This window comes from Nicotiana sylvestris, chromosome 5 (assembly GCF_000393655.2).
Source record: "Nicotiana sylvestris chromosome 5, ASM39365v2, whole genome shotgun sequence".
NCBI lineage: Eukaryota > Viridiplantae > Streptophyta > Magnoliopsida > Solanales > Solanaceae > Nicotiana > Nicotiana sylvestris.
The window spans coordinates 181,486,509-181,505,925 of NC_091061.1; the positions used below are offsets into that span (position 1 = coordinate 181,486,509).

General features: G+C 35.0%; 1 protein-coding gene across 1 annotated transcript; it reads left to right on the forward strand.

Moving 5' to 3' along the window:
* Positions 1-9,091: 9,091 nt before the first annotated feature.
* LOC104225425 (putative MO25-like protein At5g47540) lies at positions 9,092-17,162 on the forward strand. Its single transcript, XM_009777207.2, has 11 exons — positions 9,092-9,631; positions 11,443-11,604; positions 11,884-12,002; positions 12,529-12,603; positions 12,856-12,949; positions 13,302-13,361; positions 13,988-14,056; positions 15,511-15,609; positions 16,560-16,604; positions 16,692-16,794; positions 16,880-17,162. Exons 1-11 carry the CDS (start codon positions 9,512-9,514, stop codon positions 16,954-16,956), a joined length of 1,023 nt encoding a protein of 340 aa, XP_009775509.1. The 5' UTR covers positions 9,092-9,511; the 3' UTR covers positions 16,957-17,162.
* Positions 17,163-19,417: the final 2,255 nt, after the last annotated feature.

The window sequence follows — 19,417 nt, forward strand, 5'->3', positions numbered from 1 at the left end:
AATTAGTGGAAAAAATTCTGCCCAAAGTGCTTTTGAAGTTGAGGGGCAGGGGCAGTGTTTGGATATAATAGAGTCACTTAGGACAGATAATTGAGAGGAGTTTTTTTTTTGACAGGGAATGATTTTGAAAATCTAAAGAGAGACCTAGAGAGAGGAAGAAGGGCATCTGAGAGGAATATTTGTGAGTCTTGAATCATTTCTGAAAGAGGGTTTAAAAGAAAGGGTACTATTCCATTGAGTTCTAGGCAGGATTTAGATTACAAGCACTGGTTCTTGCCCTTTTGATTGTTGAATCTATTTGGTAGTCTATTGATTCTGTTTCTGAATTTATCCGAGCTCAGCTTGTTCTGTTTTGGGCGTCTGTATTGTTGTTGGTTGACAAACTCATTCCGGGTTGTGGTTGAGTGTTATTTTGGTCTTAAACTGGTTTTTTTGGAGCTATTCTGAATCCCATTGATGTTGTATTGTCTGTTGCTTACCTGCTGCTGACTTCTCCTTCTTCTTGTCCTGTTTTCCAACCCAGGTACATGCTGAATCTCCACATCATATAGAGTTTGGTTGAAATAAAAAGGAAATGGAAATCTAACTTTATTGGAAAACTTCAGTAGCTACTATATCTTCCTTATAATTGAATATAATGGTTTGCATTGTAACTAGGACTGTCTGTTTAAGTAATTTGGAATGGCTGAATCTACAGCTTGTAATAAACTGCCTTTGAACTGTTTCAAACCCGTTCAAGTTTGTGACTATCTACTGCAATCCAGTACAATGGATGCATGTGTAGTTTAGTGTTCATTTATGTTCAAAAAGAAAAGTTGGAAACAGTTGGATTTGAAATCGAGTTTGATGTCCAGTTGAGCATGCATTGTATTGCAGTAACTCATATCATGCAAATTAGTTCATAATATATAGGTGTTAACTAGCGTTGGTAGAAGTGTATGACCAATAGGCTAATTCTTGAAGGCTTGATACGCAATTTTGTTGTCGAACTCAAAACCACCTCTTAATTTGCTCTTTCACCTTTAGTAAAAAAACGTATCAGTAGTTAAGTATTTGAAATAATTTAATCTTCAAACCATATTCTGTTCATTTGAGTAAAAGGACGTAGTAATTCCGATAGGCACTCGATTTGATTCCGCTGAAGCTACGTCGGTCTAGTGGTCAGCCTAATTCCAGGCCACCTGAGCTTTAGCGCTTTAATAAATGGTCCGGGTTTTACCTTATTTGTATACTCGCATGGGCCTCGGCTGAAGACTACGTCAGGCCGGCTTTTGGCTGTGCCGATTCACATTTCTTCGGGCTTATCCTTGAGCCCTGAGACATTTTGGCTTGCAAGTATTGTTTTAGGCCCTTGACAAAATCGATTAGGATTTTCCCATGTTTTAGAGACAAATTAAATAGAAAATCATAGTCGCTTTTACGTTTGCCTTTTAAATAATAAATGAGACGAGCCTCGATAAATAGAACACATAAGTCGCGGGGCCCTCATCAAATGTATATTTAAAATACTTAGACTTCAGGATGGGCCGTTTAGCAAAAGTTCACGGCCTTCCCCAAAAATGATGATACGCTAGTCGCTTTACGCGCGCCTTTAATAATTTATTTTCTTAAACTCGGGTGCACATTTATGTGACCCAAATCTAAATCTCGACGAAGTCAAAATGTGTCGATAACCACGGGTACATTGATGTGACGTGGTTCGAGATTCGTTTTCATAATGTTGCAATTCTCTGTTAAAATAATAATGATAATAATAAAAGCGGTTAAAAAGTTAAAATTTGCACATAGGTTCATAATTGTATAAAAATCAGATAATTAAGCCGAATATGACAGTTGAGCGACCGTGCTAGAACCACGAAACTCGGGAATGCCTAACACCTTCTCCCGGGTTAACAGAATTTCTTATCCGAATTTCTGGTTCGCAGACTGCAACACATAGTCAATCTTTTCCTCGATTCGGGATTCAACCGGTGACTTGGGACACCATAAATTTCCCAAGTGGCGACTCTGAATTAAATAATAAATCCCGTTTCGATTGTCCTTTGATTGGGAAAATTTCCCTCTGCGCCCCTTTGCGGCGGCGTGGGTGAAAAAGGAGGTGTGACAGCATCTATTAACCTGTCGAGGCGATCGCCCGCTCCCATGAGAGTAGTAGAAGGAGTTACCCCGCTCGCGAATCATACTTGCGATGCAGTCAATTATAAGTTTAAGGGATTTCCCTGCTCGCGAATCATACTGCGATGCGGTCAAATATAAGTTTAAGAAATTACCCCGTTCGTGGGTCATACGTGTGACACGGTTACACGTAGATTTCTTAAGTTATTAAAGTATTCCTCAATTCTTTTTAAATTACTAATTTCAAATGAAAACTTTTAAGTTCCTAACTTTTCCTCAATTTCGACTCCTTTCAAAAACATTTAATAAGCTAACTCAATATCGCTTCTTCTCAAAGAAAACAATAAACATAAATCAACAACGATATCAACAAGGCATGATGTAATCCTAAAACTACCCGGACATAGGCATAGCTAGTAACTACGTACGAACTTTCGTCACCCCGTGCATATGTAGCTCCCACAAATAGAAGCACATAATAATTTGGTTCACCTATGGGAGTTAATTCCCTCTAACAAGGTTAGAAAGGAGACTTACCTCGCTCCAAAGTTCCATAACCGGCTCCCAAACCCTTTCGACGACTCAAACCGATGTCCAACGCTCCAAAGCTAGTCAATAATTATGCAAACCCATTAATATATACTCAAATATTTATTATAATCCTATTTACAATAATTTCTAACTCCACTTGAAAAGTTGATAAAATCATCCTCGACTCATGTGCCCGGATTTCGAAAATTTTCGAAGATAAACCTTACTCATAACACCACGAACTTAAATATATAATTTATTCCAAGTTCCATGTCTAATTTCGTGGTCAAAATTCAAAAATATAAATTTTGAGGTTTTTCTTCAAACCCCTAAATTTCCACTAATTTTCCATGTTAAAATCTAGATATAATCCAAGGAATTAACTTGCAATAGATGTGAATCACTTACATTGACATAGATGATGAAGATGGAGCTCCAAAATCGCTCCTAGGTCGTCTCCCATGGAGGAAATGAGATGAAATGAGCCAAACACATTTTTGCAAACTTCTACACTGCCAGACAACCCTTCTTCGCGTTCGCGGGCCTCCCATCGCGTTCGCGATGAACAAAATTCTTGAAAGTCATTCCCAAACTCTTCTCAGACAGACTCTAGTATAATAGTCATAATTTTTCATACAAAAGCTCAAATGACAAATGATTTAACTCTTTGAAAACTAGACACCAAGATATACAACTTTCATTTTTTTTGTCATCTCCCAATTCCTTAGAGATTTCGAGATATAAACCGCTAAAGTCAGCCTTATGCAACACAAATTTCTTCTTTATCTTCCCGGACAGCCTGTAGTATACCAGTAATAACTTTTTGAAAGCAAATCCAAATACTAAATGGTTTATTTTTCTGAAAACTAGACACAAAGGCTACAACTTTTATTTTTGAATCATCTCCAAGTTCCTTATAGATTGTGAGATATAAACCTCCAAATATAGACTTGTGCAACAGAGATTTCCTTCTTCGCAAACGCGAGGATCTCTTCGTGAACGCGAAGAACAAAGTCCCTGAAACCAAATCCTTCACGAACGCGAGAAGATCCTCGCGAACGAGAAGAAAATACCAGACACCAGCATCAACTATTGCAAAACAGTCCGAAATGATCCGAAACCACCACAAAATACACCCGAGGCCCCGGGGGCCCCGTCGAATCACACAAACCAGTCTCATAACATAACACGGACCCGCTCGAGGCCTCAAATAACATCAAACAACATCGAAATCATGAATCGCACCCCAATTCAAGCTTAATGAACTTTAAAACTTCAAACTTCTACATTCGATGTCGAAACCTATCGAATCACGTCCGATTGACCTCAAATTTTGCACACAAATCATATTCGACATTACGGACCTACTCCAACTTCCGGAATTGGAACCCGACCCCGATATCAAAAGGTCCACTTCCGGTCAAACTTCTCAAAAACCTTCAAATTTCTAACTTTCACCAAATAACTCCAAAATGACTTACGGACCTCCGAATCCACTTCTAGACGTGCTCCCAATACCAGAATCACCATACGGAACTATTCCCAAACTCGAAATCCCAAACGGACATCGATAACATTGAAAATGCACTGCAACCCAAATTTATGAAATTTTTCCAAAATGCCAACTTCCACAATAGGCGCCGAAACGCTCACGGGTCATCCAAAACCCAATCCGGACATATGCCCAAGTCTAAAATCATCATACGAACCTGTTGGAACCTTCAAATCCCGATTCCGAAGTCGTTTACTCAAAACTCAAACCTTAATCAATTCTTTCAACTTAAAGCTTCCGAAATGAGAATTTTCTTTCCAAATCAACTCCGAACTTCCCGAAATTCAATTCCGACCATGCGTGCAAGTCATAATGCCTAAAGTGAAACTACTCATGGGCTCAAACTGCCGAACAACGTGCTAGAGCTCAAAACGACCGGTCGGGTTGTTACAGACATCCCGGGAGATCCCATGTATGTATTTATGATTTGAACTGAGGTGCGGGATACCAAGAGGTTGGGGTTGGTGGGCATGGGGAATAGGATGAGAAAGTTGAGAAGGAGTTTTGAAAAATATTTTTTTTCTCTTAATTGGGAAAATATTTTCCTCCAATTGGAGTAAAATGAGTTCACGAAAAAAATATTTTTCAAAACATTTAGGTCAATCATTGTTTTCCTTCACACCAAATACGGGTAAAGGAAATTTTCTTTTTCTTCTCCTGTAACCGCTAAACTTTAGAGGATATTCTTTTTTCTTATTCAGTGATTAAGGATATTCTTAAGCCAGCTTTTCGTATCAAGACCAAGTCTCTCTCCGGCCATGATTTGGTAATTAATGATTAATGTTCTTATAAAATTGGTCAAATAACAATTAAAACAGAATACAAACCCCAAGTTGACACTTGGTTGTCAAACTAACTAATTGAACGGAAAATACTTACCCGCATTCGATATTTACACTAGATAGTGCATTTTTGAGATGTATTGCCCTACATTTGATATTTAAACCAAACAATGCACTTTTATAATTTTACTTTCAGCCCGATATTATATGTGACATTGTATGACTGGAAACAGAGTTTAAAAATAAAATAAAAAATTAAAAACTTATGGTCTTGAGCATTTTTAGTCACAAAAATATATTATTAAGGATAAAATAAGAAGTTTAAAGTTAAATTAATTTTAACTATAGAAATGTGCCTTTTTTAATATACAAAAAAAGAAAGAGTGTCACATAAAATTGAATAGAAGAAATAAAAATAAAGTACATATTACTTAACTAAGATTAAATAATAAATATGAATATAAGAAAATATATATTACATTTTCGGTTGCAAGTATTTTCTTTGTTGAGGTTAAAGAAGCTTATTGTAAATACTACTTGTGTGCGTTATTGCTAGATTGACATGTGACTTTAAAGTCACTTTTCTTTTATTTGTAATAATAAAGTCACTTAATTATGCCTATAACATTCAGAAGGCTACTCAATTAAAATTTTCAAACTTTGGATTGCCAAACACTTATTTTACCATCTAAATTATCAATTTTTTTAACTTTTTAAATATTATATTTTTTCTCTTTTTAATCGACGTTGTGGACTTACCTATAGAATAAATATATTTATTTATAAAATAAAAGTTAGAAAAGAAGTTTTCAGCTCTTATAATGACGAAATAATAATATAATTGAGCATAATTTTCAAGAATATATAATGTTTATTATAAAAATACATTTATTTAAATAATTATTTTTATATTACTTGCATGGAATATATATTTTACAATCTTTATTTTCTTTTATTCTCAATTGTGTAAATAAATTTTTGAATTTTTGTTGTCAATACTAAAATTATTATTACTAACAAATTATTCTAATTAATATTTTTTACTATGCTCTTTATTTTGTTATTCCAGCATTATATATGCTTAATTACTTTTTATTTTTTAATTTATAAATAAAATTTATTTATTCTATAGGTAAGTATATAATATAAATTAAAAAGGGAAAATCATAATATTAAAAAGTTTTTTTTTTTAAAAAAGATGGATGTTTATAATTTTGAGGGTAAAATAGGTATTTGGCAATCTAAAATTTGAAAAATCTAGTTGAGTGACCTTCTGAGTGCTACAGGCATAGCTAAGTGACTTTGTTGTTACAAACGAAAGAAAAGTGACTTTAGGAAATATTTTGGGATAGTTGAGTGACCATTTGAGTAATGGACTCGTCGACCTGTCTAAGAGTCTACCTGCATTAGGTAGGGGTAAAGTCTGCGTACAGACTACCCTCCCCATACCCCAACTGTTGGGATCAAACTAGGTTTGTTGTTGTTGTTGTTGTTTGACCTGTCTAAGAGAGTTAAAAATACTGGTATTTCCTTTTCCAAAAAAAAAAAAAAAGATTAGTCAGATCAAAATTTAACAAAATTAACATTTGAGACAATTATCATATTTTCCATGAGGTTCATATATCAAGATCTAAAAATAGCAGTTTCATAAATAATTTAAATAAAAAACATGAAGCTATTAACGTCGTTTTTAGCTAACTAGGCTACCAAAGAATAAACCCTTTTGTAGGCAATTATATACTCGAATATATATGATTTTAATTTTAAAGCACCATAATTGCAGCAACGTGGCTTCTTTAAGGCATGACTTGACATGGTTGATTTATCGAAAACGACTTATGGAAATTATATAATATGATGATTGATACTAAAATTGTTAAACAATAAATAAAGGTTTGACCAATATTTCTTTATGCAATTCTTTTTTGTAAAGTTTTCAATATAATGCTAAAATAATTACCCTATCATTTGAGCTCTATACTACTTCTATGTAATGAACTTTTCCCTTTTTATTCTCTTTATTTGTATCTATTATGTTGCTCCTATTAATAATCATTTACCACTTAAAAGTTCTTGGAAAACTTGAAATTTATTAGATAGACATTTAAAAATGAAGTAAGTAACAAATTTGCTTGCTATAAAATTTTAGAGTTAAGTTTTCTAACTAGCGTTCGTAGTAGAGCCCGTTTGGACATACAAAATTTTTGCTTTTTTCCAAAAAAAAAATTGAAAACAATGTTTGGTTATTCATATCTTACTAATTTTTCCAATTTCACTTGAAAATGTATTTTTAAATTTGAAAAACTGGTTCTTACCAGTTTTTAAATTTGAAAAACTGGTTCTTACCAGTTTTTCAATTGAAAATGTATTTTCACTAGTTTTTAATTTAAAAAATTTACCCATTACTTTTAAAATTTATAAAATGACCCCATCAATTATTAACCTACAACTACCTACGTGTTTCCCCTCGACTATCAGATGAAGCTACTATAGCGGATAATGAACTCTTTTCTTGTGATGACTACCAAGTTACTAAACAATAGCATGTTTGATTGTTTATTTCAAGTAGTATAATTAAATTGGGATGTTTTGATATTTTTTTACAAGTTATGGGGTATAAATCATATTTCATGATTTTGCAAAAAAAAAAAAAAACATATTCAAATATGTTGCAAAAATTCTAACTAAACACAACTTCATCTTCAATTCAAATTTCACTGATTTCAAATTTGAAAATTTATTTTGGAATTCATGGCCAAACGCCTACGTAGAAAACTGGTTGAAACAACAACAAACAACAACAACAACAACAGCCCAGTGAAATCTCACACGTGGGTCTGAGGATGGTAGGATGTACTCAGTCTTATCCTGGGAGGGCAAAGAGACTGTTTCCAATAAACCCTTGGCTAAAGCGGACGGAGAAGCACTAATGGCAATTCATAGCAAGACACTGTATTAGGAAAATAAATTGAAGATAACAATAAAGAATATGAAAAAAGTACCTATAGCAAGACAATCTATTTAGAGAAACTAAAATCTGAGGTATGATAGCAATAGAGAATATGAAAGGAGCATTGATATCAACTAAGGAAGTACTGGTGATAAGTAATAACAGAACAAGATATGCGAAAATAGCAAACTTAAGATAAAAGGGTACCATATTAACACTAACACTAACGAACTACTGAAGACAAAGGAAAATGCACGACTACCTACTAACATTCTACCCTAATCCTCAATCTCCACACCCTCCTATATAGGGTCATGTCCTCGGTCAGCTCAAGTTGCGTCATATTCCGCCTGATCACCTCTCCCCAAAACTTCTTTGGCCTACCTCTACCCTTCCTCTTACCCCCTCCCTCCCCCCCCCTCCCAAGGCCAACCACTCACACCTCCTGACTGGGGCATCTGTGCTTCTCCTCTTAACATGCCCGAACCATCTCAGTCTCGCCTCTCGCATCTTTTCCTCCCGTAGGGGCCACTCTCACCTTGTCCTGAATAGCTTCATTCCTAATTCTATCTACTCTATATCCATTTCAACATCCTTATTTCAGCTACTTTCATCTGCTAGACATGAGAGTTCTTGACTGGTTGAAAGTAATAGTAATTGATATTCTTTGATTATTTGCCTTAATCACTAAAAAAAATATAATAATACATTGTTTTTTCATTGATGATAGAATTATTCAATAAACTAGTGAATTCCCAAACTAAATAGGATATAAATAACTCCTTTTTTTTATTCAACTTGTATACTTTTCCAACTTTATTCTCTTATCAAAATATTTTTATTGAATATACAATATTATAGAAATATACTTGTATTTTAAATATAAAAAAATATATAAAAATGAGTCCGCCGATGTAATATATTGGATGAAATTCATCAAACTTTAACTCAAGTTTCTGATTTAAGTTTTGAGAATAAATAAATTCTAAATAGGGAATGTTTTTGCTAGTCCCTATCCATGAATTCACATTAATCGGATCATTAATTTCGAATATCAAATATTTAAGAAAAAATTAATAGGTCAAATTAGAACTTATATAGGTAATATTTTCGTAGAAAGAGAAAATTATAAAGAGGAAGTGTAGAAATAGGAATTTAGCCATAGGAGAAAACAACAAATACTTGTCGACACAGTTTGAAATACTCACCTGAACCCCATCATAGATCAAATCAAAGATCAAATTATTACTTTGTCTTCCCCAAATCCAACTCACAAAAACCCATTAAAAAAATCACACAAAATCTTGGCCCCCCAACAAAAAAAACGTAAAAAGAGAACCCCATATTAAAGCCATTGAAGAACTGTAACAGAATTCAACTGTAATTGATACACAGTGTAGTTGGGTAAAAAATAAAGGCAAAATAGGAAGCTGTTTATCATCAGGAGGGAAAGGGGGCAGAGCCTCATCAGAACCACAATCAGTTGTGGTTCAGAGGCTCTCGTCCCCTATTCCAACAACTGCTGCTGTTTCTGCGACGTCGTTTAGGGAGAATAGCTTTAGTGCTGCTGGTGATGCGAAGATGAAGGGGTTATTTAAGTCTAAACCTAAGACTCCAGTTGACCTTGTTCGTCAGACTCGTGATCTTCTTATGTTTCTTGAGCGTGCTCCTGATACTCGCGAGACCAAAAAAGATGAAAAGGTTTCATCTTTGTTCTTATTTTTGCTATTAAATGTTAGCTTTTCTTGTCTTAATGTCTTGTATTTGGAGAAAAATGGACTCCATTAGAGTGGAATATATAGGGATTTGTATTGTTGATCCTAACTAGTTTGAAATTCAGACGTAGTTGATGAAAAGGTCTGATCTTTATTCTTATTTTTGCAAAAAAAAAGGGTTAGTTTTTCTTGTCTCAATGTCTTGTATTGGGAGAAAAATGGGACTCCAATAGAGTGAGATATATAGGGATTTATACTGTTGATCCTAACTAGTTTGGAATTAAGGCGTAGTTGATGAAAAGGTTTGATCTTTATTCTTATCTTTGCCAAAAAAAAAAAAATAGTTTTCTTGTCGCAATGCCTTGTATTGGGAGAAAAATGGGGCTCCAATAGAGTGAGATATATAGGAATTTATATTGTTGATCCTAACTAGGTTGGAATTGAGGCGTAGTTGATGAAAAGGTTTGATCTTTATTCTTATTTTTGCTAAAAAGAGTTAGTTTCTCTTGTCTCAATGTCTTGTATTAAGAAAAAAATGGGACTCCAATAGAGTGAAATAAGTATCTTTAATTCTCACTAGTTTGGAATTGAGGTGTAGTTGATGAAAAGGTTTGACCTTTATTCTTATTTTTGCCAACAAAAAAAATGGTAGCTTTTCTTGTCTCAATGTCTTGTAGTGGGAGAAAAATGGAACTCCAATAGAGTGAAATCCATAGGGATTTATGTCGCCGATCCTGACTAGTTTGGAATTGAGGCGTAGTTGATGATTGATTGATTGTTTGTTGCATTATCGTGTATTGTATTGGGAGAAAAATGGACCCCAATAGAGCATAATATATAGTTATTTGCATCTTCGATTCAGACTAGTTTGGAATTGAGGTCTAGTTGATGATTGCCTGATTGTTGGGTTGAGATTTTTAAATTGGCTTGGTTTGTGAATTAGTGACCTGAAAAGGTTGATGTTTATTCTTATTTTTGAAAAAAAAGAAAAAGAAAAAGGGCCAGATAACTAGTTTGGAATTGATGCATACTTGACATGATTGATTGATTTTTAGGCTGATACTTTTGAATGGCTTAGTTGTGGATTAGTGATGTGAATGGACTATGGAGTGGAATGGATACAGAGGATTCATATAGCAGAGCTCAACTAGTTTGGTTTGAGATGCAGTTAATTGATTCTTACTGAAAAATGTTACCTTTCTTATCTTGTATCGGAAGAAAAATCGGACTCGAACAGAGTGAAAATATATAAGGATTTATGTTTTCTGTCCTAACTAGTTTGGAATTGTGGAATAGTTGATGATTGATTGATTGATTACTGGGGTGAGACTTCTGAATTAGCTTAGCTTATGAATTAGAGATCTGAATAGAGTGGAACGGATACAGGGAATTCATAGTTGATTGGTTTGGTTCAATTGTTTGAATTAGCTTGCTTTGGGAAAATTTTCACAAATGGGATAGCTTTAGTAAACCCAATTTGGATCTGGTTCATTTTCTTGTTATCAGAATTTATTTTTTAATTCTGTGCATTTGTTGATAACACCAATTGCTAAGTGAACAATGGAAGTGGTGGATAAGAGTTTTATGTGATATGCAGTAGAATTGGTAATTGAACTCAGGCGATTTCTCAAATATGTGATCTGGAGTTGTGTGTTGAATCATCAGTGACAATGCCCCTATTTTTATGATTTGAGATAGATATATGGCAGTACACTTTTGTATGAGTTATGCTTTTGCTTGATTATGTTTATTATAGTGTTTGTTATACACTTTTTCTTCTTAACTGCATATCCGCAGATGATGGAGTTAAGCAAGTCAATCCGGGAATTAAAGATTATTCTTTACGGGAATGGCGAATCCGAGCCTCTCGCTGAGGCCTGTGCTCAGTTGACTCAAGAATTCTTCAGAGAGAACACACTCCGGCTGATAATTACTTGTCTTCCCAATTTGAATTTAGAGGTAATTTGACGTCTTCTAAGAGTTCACAGAGTTGCTTATGGTCGGATAGTCTCACTCTTGTCATGTCAGCTGGGTCTTATGTATGGTTTTCTTTTTGCATTGCGAGAGTGTGTTATCTGGTTGTTCTCTAATTTCTCTAATATTTAAGGTGGTTCTATTACATGTTATTTGATCAATTGGAATTGGGTTTTCACTTCTGTTAAGCCTGTTACTCTTTTGAAATCTTGTTTTTGTCTGCTCCTTATTTTTCTATAACAAAATGATGTTTCTAATTCACAGACCCGCAAAGATGCTACTCAAGTAGTAGCAAATCTGCAGAGGCAGCAGGTTCAGTCCCGGCTAATTGCTTGTGATTACTTGGAAGCAAACATTGATTTGATGGACATATTAATATTAGGGTAAGCTACAGTCGACTACATGTTCAAAATGTGGTGGCTTTGTCCTACATTGTCAAATGCTTCTTGTCTATTAGTTTTCCATATTCTTTAAGTTGTTTTTGCCTCTACTTTTCTGACGCTGGTTTCTAATCTGTATCCATGCAAAAGCTAGGTCAGATTATTTGGATAAAAGAAATCATTTTTTATCCATGGACTTTTAGCCTAGAAGTTCTTGTTTTCCTTATATTGATTTATAAAAAGGTTTTTGTATTCCTTTATTTTCGTTCCTTATTTTGTGTGTGTTTTATTTATTAGTTCAAATGTATTTTCTGGATGTTTATAAAGTCATCTGCGTGGCTAGTCAAATTTTATCACATAAAATGGGATAGAGTAGTACTTTTCCGCTGCCTTTTTGCAAGCACCTGATGTCGGAGAATTTCTAGGAAGTTATTTTGTTGGGGCAAAAGATGTTTATGAGGATTCCTGTTTCTAATCTCGTTGCTGTGTTTTCGCTGACTTCTGATTGATCCTTTTGCCTTGTCATTAGTTATGAGAATACAGATATGGCTTTACATTATGGTGCAATGCTGCGGGAGTGCATTCGCCACCAGAGTGTTGCAAAGTAAGCCACAAGAACCTATTTAATGTTTTTTTTCCGTCTTTTAGAAGATTGTCTAGAATTATTTCTTTGCTCCTTTTAAGTTTTGTTGGCGTTAGGAGACTTATTTATGTGACCTGCCGTTGAAGTAATTAGTATCTTTCAGTAATCTCTTTCTAGTCCCTGATTAAGGCTTGAATAGAAACATCAAAGTAGCTCTGTGTTATTGTATGCCTCTTTTTTGCTGAGAATTTACATTTATTCTTTTGTTTTTAGATATGTCTTGGAGTCTGAGCATATGAAGAAGTTTTTCGATTATATTCAGCTGCCAAATTTTGACATTGCTGCTGATGCTGCTGCCACTTTTAAGGTTGAGTGCTCTTGATCAAGAATCTGGAATGAACATCGTATAGATAATCCTGTTTTCATGCATAACTATCATTGTCATTATAATGGTGACCATTGAGCATTACTTAATCAATTTACATTGACTATAAAGCAAATACACCGTCTGTCTGCTTCTCCTTTGCCCTATCACACCTTATTAAGTTGGGAGAAAAAGCAGAAAGTGAAGCCATTTTGCTACTTAAAATTAGAAAATATTTAAGAAACTGCATTGGGAAAAAACGGCTTTGGAAAGTTATAGCTTTTTCTGTTCCATAGGGACTAAGTTATCATGACTATTGCGGCATTGTCCTGATTGGCTTGTATTTCTTGGTCAGGAACTCTTGACAAGGCACAAATCAACAGTAGCTGAATTTCTTTCGAAGAATTATGACTGGGTAATGAAACTTATTTATTTGGAGAAGTGTTTCTATTGAACCTGTGCAGGCATATTGTTTGAACCATATATTTTTTTCTTTCGAAGAATTATGCTGCTTGTGGCTTTATTTTCACAGATATACATAATGCTTGCAAGCTACTTCTTCAGTACTAGTTCCACTTACACTGTTAAGGTCTTTGTTATGATTACATGATTTATCCCGTTGGCAATAGTATTATAATCCTAAATTGTAGACCTTATTCTTGTTGCTCCATTTGTCTATTGCATCCACGCTTTTGAAGTTGAGGGAAGGGGTGAAAACAGAAATGATCAATTGTAATTATCTAAAGGAAACTGAAAATTATCTTGCATCTTTGAGGGTTAAAGAGATTTTCAGATCTGCTCCCCCCCCCCCCCCCCCAAACCCCCCATCCAAAAAAAAAAGGAACCACTGTTGTTTTGTTTGCATTAGTGGGAGTTAGTGAAGTGATACACAGATATGTTCAGAAGTTGCAGGGAATATTTATTTTTCATTTGTAATAGCTGTTTCTTGTGTGCTTTTTGGGTTGCTTATGAATGACTTGTTAGTCGTTCTGGGAAATTATTTTTTCTTTTAACTTATACACCTTCTGGTTTTGGTTTCAGTTTTTCACAGAGTATAACTCAAAGCTGCTTGAGTCTAGTAACTACATCACTAGAAGACAAGCTGTCAAGGTAAGGGATTTATTCTGTCGAATAGTATATAGTTCTGGGCATGAGTTTTGTTTCTTTGGAATCTCTCACATTTTGCAAAGAATCTCAGTGTAAGTTTGGTATGTTACATTATGAATCATTGAGGTAAAAAATGCATTTCTTTCCTTAAATCCTCCAGATCTTACACAAGAAGATGTTTTGGCGACTTGAATGTTATCTTCATTTTGTGGAAGAGCTTTTCCTTTCTTTTCGTTTCTTACCTTTTCTGCTCTCGGGGATGTTCGTTTACAGTTTTGTTACGAACTCTGTAGAAAATACATATCTAATGTGCATTTTAGTTGAGTACTGAGAGGGAATCCCCTTTTTCATATTAAGAAGGAAATACTAGGAAGGTATTAATAGATACAAGGCACACCAGATATGAAACACTGAAGGGCTGGAATTTTTACTGTTAAGTCTGTCTATAAGGTGGTATCATCGTCGATTGCAGTAAACTAAGGGCTTAAGGGCTCTGGAAGATTATATGGATGAGCAAAGCCCCTTTAACGATGGCTGGTTGCTCATGAAGCTCGCTTGACATATACATTTTGCAAAGAAGGGGTTTTTATATTTTTGTTAATTGTGTTGGGAGGCATGATGAATATTACTTATTTGCCGCTGCATGGTGTGGTGGAAACATTGTGAAGTTTATTTCTATATCTTTGTGGATGAAACTGGGTTATGCCAATGTTGTAAAGAACGGTCTCTCATGTTGGTCAGGCGGGAGGGTGAAAAAGACAGTAGAAGCATATGGAATATCATTCCGTCATGTATATTTTGGTTTATATTTAATGAAAGGAAGCGGAGATTCTTTGAAGGAAAAGCTGAACCACTACATAGGTTTAAAAATAAATGCTCGTCCTTTTTTGGCTTTTTGGTGTAATAAGGAAAATATAAAATAATATGGTTTCCTATATCCTTTCAAGTGCGAATTTTGTGAAGTACGGTTATGACTTTTTGTTACTGTACATATTTAGCACTTTCACTATGCTATTAGAGGAATAAAACTTTTGGTTCCAAAAAAATAAAAAATGCAAAAAAGGAAGAATAAGGAGGAAGTTAGGAGTTTTCACATTCCAGTGGAATCGTTCTGTAGATTGTTTTCATGATTGGGAGCAGAACCTGTGATTTCGAAGACAGTTTCCGGCAGTTCAAATAGCATTTTTACTTATCTTGGTTACTACTGAGAAATAAAATGAATAATTGCTTCTTTGTGCCACATCATATTCAAGCACACTGCTCCTTTGTAAATTTTGTCTTTATAACTCTTATAATGTCCTTTTTACTTCTTCAAGATAAGTAGATATTTAAGCACGTTACGTATTTTGGCAGTAGTCTTTCAAATTCATGTTCAGAATACTTGTGACGTTTAGCTTTAAAGAAGCCCACGCTTTTCTTCTTTCTAAATCCTTATAATGTCTGCTTTACTGTTGCAGCTCTTGGCAGATATGCTGTTGGACCGCTCAAATTCTGCTGTAATGACACGTTATGTTAGCTCAAGAGACAACTTGAGGATTCTTATGAATCTACTCAGGGTATCGATCACCTTCCCTCTTACTCGCTGTCACTTTTATTTGTTTTTTCTTTCCTCGTGTCTCTTTCAATGCCAGAGTTCTGTAGGTGCAGTTACTTCCATTTGTTTTCTATTCTCTGGACTTTCCTATGCTTCTCAATATACCCTTTCTGTGGTTACTAGTTTAGGGTTAGACATGCATAAATGGGTGGAAAATGCAGTATTGGGTTAAATTTAGACATGTTGACACGGGTTACTACAAGAGATGGTCAAAGCCAAACCTCCACATGTATATTAACAGATTATGAGTCTTGACTTTTGGGTGTCTATGGGTTGAGTTTGGATTACAATCTACCTGCCAAAAACTGTTACGCCTTCGACTTTTTTGAGATGTATTAGATCATTGAAAAAGAAGTGGAAAATAAACTTCATTATCCCAACTTTAAAGCCGCCCATCATAGACTATGGAAAACTGTATCTTAACTTCTTGAGATACCTGGTTAGGGTCAGAAAATTACGGGTTCAAACTGCCAGTCCTAGCCGAGGGTCTATCGGAGACAGCCTTTCTATCTCCACAAGGTAGGGGTAAGGTATGAGTAAACACTAACCTCCCCTGACCCCACATGTGGAATTATACCGGGTTTGTTCTTGTCGTCGTTGTTGTAAACTGCCACTCCTAAATTTTATCTGTGACTATCCAGTAGTAGACGGATAATTGTTTAAATGAACAACCTGTGGTCTGGAGTGTCACTTGCTAGCTGTCCTTGCAAACCATGATATAGACATTTTCTGTGCATATGAACAAAGATATGCTGCAGGATAAAGTATGTAGGTTTTACGAATATGGAAAAGTATGCTCTTTTCTCGTCACTTCAGCTGACATGAGAATCTTAACATCAGCGAGTCTTTAACAAATGTTCTTAAATGGTATCGGTATCACCCGATGTTGATTGCTGAATTCTTCTTTTGCAGGAGTCAAGCAAAAGTATCCAAATAGAAGCGTTTCATGTCTTCAAGGTACTCTACTGGTATTAACACTCATATATATCCGCTTGTTAACTCCATTGTCAAATGCTTTGTCTCTGACTTTTTAATGCTTTTCAGCTATTTGCCGCAAATCACAATAAGCCTCCTGATATTGTTAGCATCCTTATTGCTAACAGAAGCAAACTACTTCGTCTCTTTGCCGATTTTAAGACTGACAAAGGTATAAAACACAACCAAAAGGAACACACTGTGTCTTGTGAATGCATGTTTCACCATTGTCGTTAATCATTTTTTCTTGTCTGCAGAGGACGAGCAGTTTGAGGCTGACAAAGCGCAAGTTGTCAAAGAAATCGCAGCCCTTGCACCCAAGGAAATCAAATAAATGGCAGCCCTTGGATCCAAGGAATGCTGTTGAACTCGGCACTAGTTATTTTTCTGAGTTGTTGAGTTTGTGTTGTATCTTTAATACCAAAAAATGGTGTTTCTCTACTGAGAAAGTATTTATTGGACTATTAGTTCTTAGTTTTCAAGAACACAAATTTCATTGAATCTTCACCTGCTTTTATCAGCGCCATTTCTTCTCATTCATTTCTGTCTATTGAATCTTTTTAGATGGATCATTTGAATAGTGTTATCTTAGGTTTGAGTAGTTTTAAAGAGCTCTCAACTTATAGTCACAACAACGACGATCCAGTAAAATTTTACTAGTAGAGTTTGGGGAGGGTAGTGTGTACGCATACCTTACACCTACCCGAGGGGTAGGGAGGTTGTTTCTGAAAGACCCTCGGCTCAAGAAGATAAAAGGGCAATCCAGTGCACTAAGCTCCCGTTATGTGCTGGGTATGGGGAAGGGCCAAACTATAAAGGTCTATTGTATGCAGTCTTGCCTTGCATTTCTGCAAGAGGCCGTTTCCATGGCTCGAAACCGTGACCTCCTAGTCACATGACATCAACTTTACCATTTATGCGAATCCGTCATTATTTGCATGTAAATTCAAAAATGAGCTAGAAAACTTGTTTCAATATTTGATTTATATGCCAAAAGAAAATATAAAGGAAAGGACATAAAAGAAGAAAAGATATACTACTCCAATAATCTCTTCACTTTCTCCCTTTTTCTCTTTTGTTGTGTTATTTTCATAATATATCTCTTTCGCTATTCTAGACCACTCGTAATTTTTAATGTTGCGTACACACGACACGTGCACTCAAATAAAACTAATATCATATTCATACCAATTTTTTTCAAAGATACAAACAACAACAACAATAACTCAGTATAATCCCACATCCTTCCCTCGACTCTTGGGGAAACTCGAACTCACAACCTCTCGGTTGGAAGTGGAGGTTGCTTACCATTAGAGCAACCCCTCTTTTCAAAGATAGTTATTTATAATTGATTTTTACTTAATATAATTGTATAAATATTTTATTCATCGTAGTAACAGTAAATACTTTACCTTTCGTCATTATTTTAAATGAAAAATTTCTGGAATATATTGTTTTGTTAAATTTGCACTTTTAATTTGATATATAAAGGAATTGGGACAAAAGTGGAAGAATATGGACACGAGGAAATAACGAATACAGCATATACTCACGTACATAGGCATATTCCATGAATCACTGTCGATTATTTACCAAACTACCCTTAATTTGTCTTTCTAGGATTCTTGCTTTTGGTATTAATTCCTATTTTTTAGTAGTATCATCATTTTCCCATAAAAATATTCCTCTACTATCTCATATTCTTCCTAAAGGGCCTCCATGTTAAATTTCTCCTAATTTGTAAAACGGTTAAAGGTCATATTTGCCCACCTACTTAAAAAATATTATTCATATCTCAAATGTATATACAGTCAAACTCTTTATAACAACTTTGTTTATTTCGGATTTTTTCAGCTGTTATAACGAAGCGTTGTTATAGATAACATATATTATAACATAGCATGAAAGTCCCAACAAGCCCTTTTTTTTATTTGGAAGACGGGCATTACACTTTTGGTTTGAAAGGTATGGTTTTCAGTATGTCTCCGGATAGGGCCCCACTAGTGGAGCTAGCTAGTGACCGGTTCTTTTGGGCCGGAAGCAGGCCGGTCCCTATGGGCGGGCATCTCTCACAACGCAAGCACCATTGATCGATATCATCTGAGAAGCAAAGAGATTCGTCAGTCGAGGCTGAAAATATATGCATAAATAGTGATTTAATGTTAAAGCGGACGACAGAAGCTCGGGACGGAGCCGTATGAGGTGGAAGTATCGTTGGTTCCATAAAAACTTAATTTTTATAGTGAATGATTGTTATATACCGATGTTGTTATAGAAGTTCTGACTGTATCCCTATCTGTAAATAGATCCAAATCCAGCACTAAAATAGATAAGTTTAGCGCCAATACAATTTTTTCACAGCGATTCATTTGCTAAAACCTATTGTCTCTCTTGTCTCTTTTCGTTTTCTTGAGCTGAGGGTCTTTCGGAAATAGCCTTTCTACTCTCCGGGTGGGGGTAATGTCTGTGCACATTCTACCCTCCCCAGACCCCACTTGTACTTATTGGGTAGTTGTTAGTGGCAGAGCCACCTTATAAGAAGGGGTGTCACGGGAAAAATACACTATGTAGGTAGGTAAAGTTTTTTTATATGTATATATATATTATATATTGACTCCCCTTAATTTTCTCACATATTTACTTTTATATATTTTGAAACCCCTTAATGAAAATTCTTGTTCCGCCACTGTTGGTTGTTATATTTGAATTATGCATGTGAATATGAGTAAATATAGGGGTATTTCAGGTCCAACAAAATTGTCTATAATGTTCTTTCATGTGCCTACGTGAAAAAT

Coding starts and splice junctions, on each gene's coding strand:
- LOC104225425 (XM_009777207.2), top strand. CDS start 9,512: ATGAAGGGGTTATTTAAGTCTAAACCTAAGACTCCAGTTGACCTTGTT. Junction 16,605..16,691: donor AAGCGTTTCATGTCTTCAAG/GTACTCTACTGG, acceptor AATGCTTTTCAG/CTATTTGCCGCAAATCACAA. Junction 16,795..16,879: donor CGATTTTAAGACTGACAAAG/GTATAAAACACA, acceptor TCTTGTCTGCAG/AGGACGAGCAGTTTGAGGCT.